Source organism: Lathyrus oleraceus, chromosome 7, assembly GCF_024323335.1.
Source record: "Lathyrus oleraceus cultivar Zhongwan6 chromosome 7, CAAS_Psat_ZW6_1.0, whole genome shotgun sequence".
NCBI classification, from domain to species: Eukaryota; Viridiplantae; Streptophyta; class Magnoliopsida; order Fabales; family Fabaceae; genus Lathyrus; species Lathyrus oleraceus.
Genome location: NC_066585.1, coordinates 401,936,164 through 401,940,460, shown reverse-complemented (window position 1 = coordinate 401,940,460; position 4,297 = coordinate 401,936,164). Strand labels below are relative to the sequence as shown.

General features: G+C 39.2%; 1 protein-coding gene across 1 annotated transcript; it reads right to left on the bottom strand.

Annotated features, from left to right (window-relative positions):
* Positions 1-2,728: 2,728 nt before the first annotated feature.
* Positions 2,729-3,901, bottom strand: LOC127104023 (uncharacterized). The gene is made up of 3 exons (XM_051041245.1): positions 3,761-3,901; positions 3,257-3,544; positions 2,729-3,145 (listed from the first exon to the last, which is right to left on the bottom strand). Exons 1-3 carry the CDS (start codon positions 3,899-3,901, stop codon positions 2,729-2,731), a joined length of 846 nt encoding a protein of 281 aa, XP_050897202.1.
* Positions 3,902-4,297: the final 396 nt, after the last annotated feature.

The following is a 4,297-nucleotide window of genomic DNA, read 5'->3' as shown; positions in this document are numbered from 1 at the left end:
ACGTTGTTATCGTTGATCCTGAACCTCCCGATGGAGGTAAAGGAATTGATGCTCCAACCGCACTTGTAGTCGACATCGTTGAGGTTGCACTTGTCAACGGGGGCAAAGTTGCAACCAACGAAATTACTGTCTCTGTAGTGGATAAAGTCCCTTGTGGCACTTCATCCATATTGGAGTTTGACATTTTCACAGTTTCTTGTGGTCTACTATATAGTTTGCCACTTCTAAGTTTCATGCAATTGCGTAACTACACTAGCACTGGTCCCACTGGGCGTGCCATTTTGTTTACTGTGGAAATTGGTAAACAATCGCTGGTCTTCCCTAAGCCTAAAACTAAGGGTTACTTGCAGGATCGACCAGTTGATCCTAAGACATGTGCTAATGTAACAGGGTAACTCGTTCAATTCGACGGACTATTAACTTTGTGAGAAACGGCTTCTGACAAACTATTGAACAAGCAAAGGTTTTTCCACACGAAATGATGATGCTATAAACTATGGGTGACTCGTGACCGACAACACTATAACATTCAAAAGACATACACAACGAACACGCTTTTGGTGAATTCTATTATCGTAATAGAATTAGTGTCGACAGCGTAGACGACAACATAAAAGGATAATTCAAACGTAAACGAAATTAAAACAAAGTGTTCAACGGGAACAATTGAAAAATAAGGAAATTGCATTGAAGTAAATGTGGTGATTCACGTACATAGCACTCTTGAAAACTCTTGCTTCCTCGCGCTGGGAATGTGAAGTTTTTTACAAGTGATTTTGGTACAAAGTGAACACCACGGAGTCCTCTGTGGGATCCCCTATTTCTAATGAACTAAAGAGACTGTCTACAGGCAAAAGTACCCCAAAAATAACTGTCTGTAGATAGACGTCGTGCTACACGATCTAAAAACTGATCCATATCTTTGGCGCTCGTTCTCCTTGTAACTGCTAGTCATTTTGAATTTGAAACTTATCCCGATCAGGTACTTATGTCGACACCGTCCCCTATGTGTCTGATACAATCAAGAACTTCTTAAGTCCCAATCTCTGGTTTAGTCGACAGAACGGATTTCGACCCAACTTGCTTCTTCCGTCGATTTCATCTTCTGGTAACTTTTGGTATTCCCAGCTCATGCTTATCTTGGACTCAGCTTTTCTTTCAAACATCCCCTTGGTGAGGTACAATCCTTAAATCCATAAGGCGCTTTCATTAATTACGCCTTCAACATGCCTTACAAATTTCATGTGGTAACACATTGTCCATTATATTCCATGCTTAGGACTTATGGTCTTTTTGTATTTTTTAAGTCTTTACCATTTTTAGGTTCATTTTAAGATGAAGTGAAGAATGATATGAATGTACAACTATATTATAACCAAAAAAAATCAAATAAATTAAATGTACAAAAAAATAAAAGTTAGGAGTTTGGTACAAGAAATTAAAAGTTAGAGGTTAGAATGCGGAATTTAAAAGTTAGACGCGGAAATTAAAGAATTACATGTTAACCGTTAGATGTTAGATCAAAGTAGAAGAATATTCAATGCCAATATTAAAATCAAATTCTAAAATCAAAACAATTCTAATATCATCAAACAAATATAAAAATAAAAATCAAATTCTAAAATCAACAAAATTCTAATATTAACATCAAATGAAATTCTAATCAACACAATTATTAACACTAATATTAAAATGGAAATCAAAAGTTCAAACAATTAACAAAATTAACTTTCTAAAAGTCAAACAATTAACAACATTAACATTCCAAAGTATTAACACAATTATCATTCCAAAATATTAACAAAAATTCCAAAACCATTATCAAAATTAAATTCTAAAAGTTATCCCAATATTAAAAACCTAATCATGAACGACATCACATTGTAACCAACTGTCTAAGTAGCATGGGCCAAATCCTAATTCTAGGCCCAACTAGGGGGGTGTATGGACAAGGTAGTGGGGCAGCAAAAGGAAAATTGGGCCTTGATTATGAATAGGCCCAACACACATGTGAATTAAGGGAGAAAACGGATGGAAACTCATCCTTCCTCCTTCACTCGCTTGCTCAGTAATAATAAAAAGAGAAGAAAGAGGATAACATCGACGCTCCAAAGCACCGTCGTGCCGAAGCTCTTCGCCGGCGGCGGTGGAGCGCAACCTAGTCTAATGCCTCAAACTCTCCTAAATGGAACTGAAGACACACTTCCTCACTCAATTAAAACGCGACGTCGACGTGCGACTCCTATACGGACCGAATCGCACGTCAGATGAAAGTGGATTAGGATTCAATCGTGCTTCACGACCGCGCCTCAGCAACGACAATCAAACCCAACTCAACCGGCCAACGCGAAGAGAAGGGAAACCTACTAGAGATGGATAAATTGGATTCGTCGGCGAATGTCGGATTCCGAGCTCAGGTGCCTCACTCTCGTTCAATCTTCTTCCTCCTTCTTTTAAGCTACGCTTAACTATGATGTGCTTCCTCTACGTAATTGTTTTAGTGTGACTTTCCGTTTCGTTCTACTCTGGATTAAGCGTTAAGAATATAGCAGATTTGGATCGTGTATTTGAATGTTTAATGGATGACAGATTCGACTAGATTGAAGGTTGGTTGATTGGAAGCCGAAGGATATTGAATATGAATTGCAAAATATTGCGAGAGGGAACCCAATACATTGTGAGCTCATGCGTTCTTATAGAAATCTGAATGGGAAGTGGCACTTGATTTTCATTGCTGACACTCATAAGCAGATCCTGGATTTAACTCAACCACGTTAATTTCTAATTCGGTCGATGAGGCATAACCAGTGTCATAGATTGGATATGTCGCATCATAATCGACGAAAGGTATTTTTTCCTTCTTAACCTTACTGTGTCTAACCTTTTCTAACCTCAGTCGTTCGAGATGTCGAACTCTATCAGCCAATTGTGACATACTCTTTATAAAGGTTAGGTCTATTTTCTTCCTAATGGAATAATCTAACCCCCCAGCAGCAATTTGAACAAGTTCATGTTCCGGTACTTGCGTAAAACACCTGGCCTTTAATGATCTAAATCTATTCAGATAATCGTCAATACTCTCAGCAAACCTTCTCTTAATGCTAGACAGTTCTGCCAAACTGATTTTGGAGTGCCCTTCGTAAAACTGTTCATGGAACTTATTTTCTAACTTGGCCCACGAATCAATCGAATTTGGGGCCAAAGAAGTGAACCATGTGAAGGCAGCCTTAGTCAAAGAAGAAGGAAAGTTTTTTACTCTCAAACACTCATTATGAGCCAAATCTCCCGACTCTGTTAAATATCTAGCAATATGTTCTATTGTCGACTCACCAGATTCTCCCCCAAACTTAGTGTATTTGGGCACCTTCGTTCCTCTAGGTGACTCGATTTGGAGAATAAATTCAGCCAATGGGGAAGCGTATAGTGGCCTTTGCAATGTGGCACTCATACCATTCCTAGCCATAATTCTTTCAATAATAGTTGTCAAATTATTTTCCACTGCTAAGTCTTCTTGCCGATGTTGATCGATAATTTGATCAGCATCCTGATGTGGGTTAACTAACACTATCTAGTTACGTCCTGCTACTCCTGACTCAACGCCTTGATTTTGTTGGGGTCTAAGGATTTGTCCCTCATGGACTGTCTAATCTTCTGCTGCCCCTATCTCTACTTGAACAGGAATGGTTTACATAACCACTTGTGCCATCTGTCGAGTCGGTGCCCCTAGGAAGTTACACAAGCGTGTCAATTGATTAGCCACCTGCCTATTTGTTTCAGTAGATTCCTGTATCACATGATTAAAAACTGTACCCATTTGATTAGTTAACATATTAACCAACTCATGATTACTATCATCCATTTGTTGCCTCAACGTCGCTATTGAAGTATTCGACAGCGGCATGGTTCTATTCTGAGTATTATTCCTATTCTGAGCATTGCCCCCTTGCACTAATCTCTGTAAGGAAAGACTCGTATTTTGAATGTTGTCTGAAAACAATGATGCACTTGATGTTGACTGATATCCTGGCATTAAGGAATACGACATTCCATAAAGAGGATCTGTGGTGCCAAAGCGAGGCACATAAGGTCTGAACGTTGTTATCGTTGATCCTGAACCTCCCGATGGAGGTAAAGGAATTGATGCTCCAACCGCACTTGTAGTCGACATCGTTGAGGTTGCACTTGTCAACGGGGGCAAAGTTGCAACCAACGAAATTACTGTCTCTGTAGTGGATAAAGTCCCTTGTGGCACTTCATCCATATTGGAGTTTGACATTTTCACAGTTTCTTGTGGTCT

Excerpts from the sequence above, each read along its gene's own strand:
- LOC127104023 (XM_051041245.1), bottom strand. The coding sequence starts at position 3,901 with ATGCCGCTGTCGAATACTTCAATAGCGACGTTGAGGCAACAAATGGAT. Across the intron at positions 3,545-3,760 it reads CTACTGAAACAAATAGGCAG|GATGCTGATCAAATTATCGA; the intron begins GTGGCTAATCAA and ends AACCCACATCAG. Across the intron at positions 3,146-3,256 it reads CTCATAATGAGTGTTTGAGA|TTTTACGAAGGGCACTCCAA; the intron begins GTAAAAAACTTT and ends TTCCATGAACAG.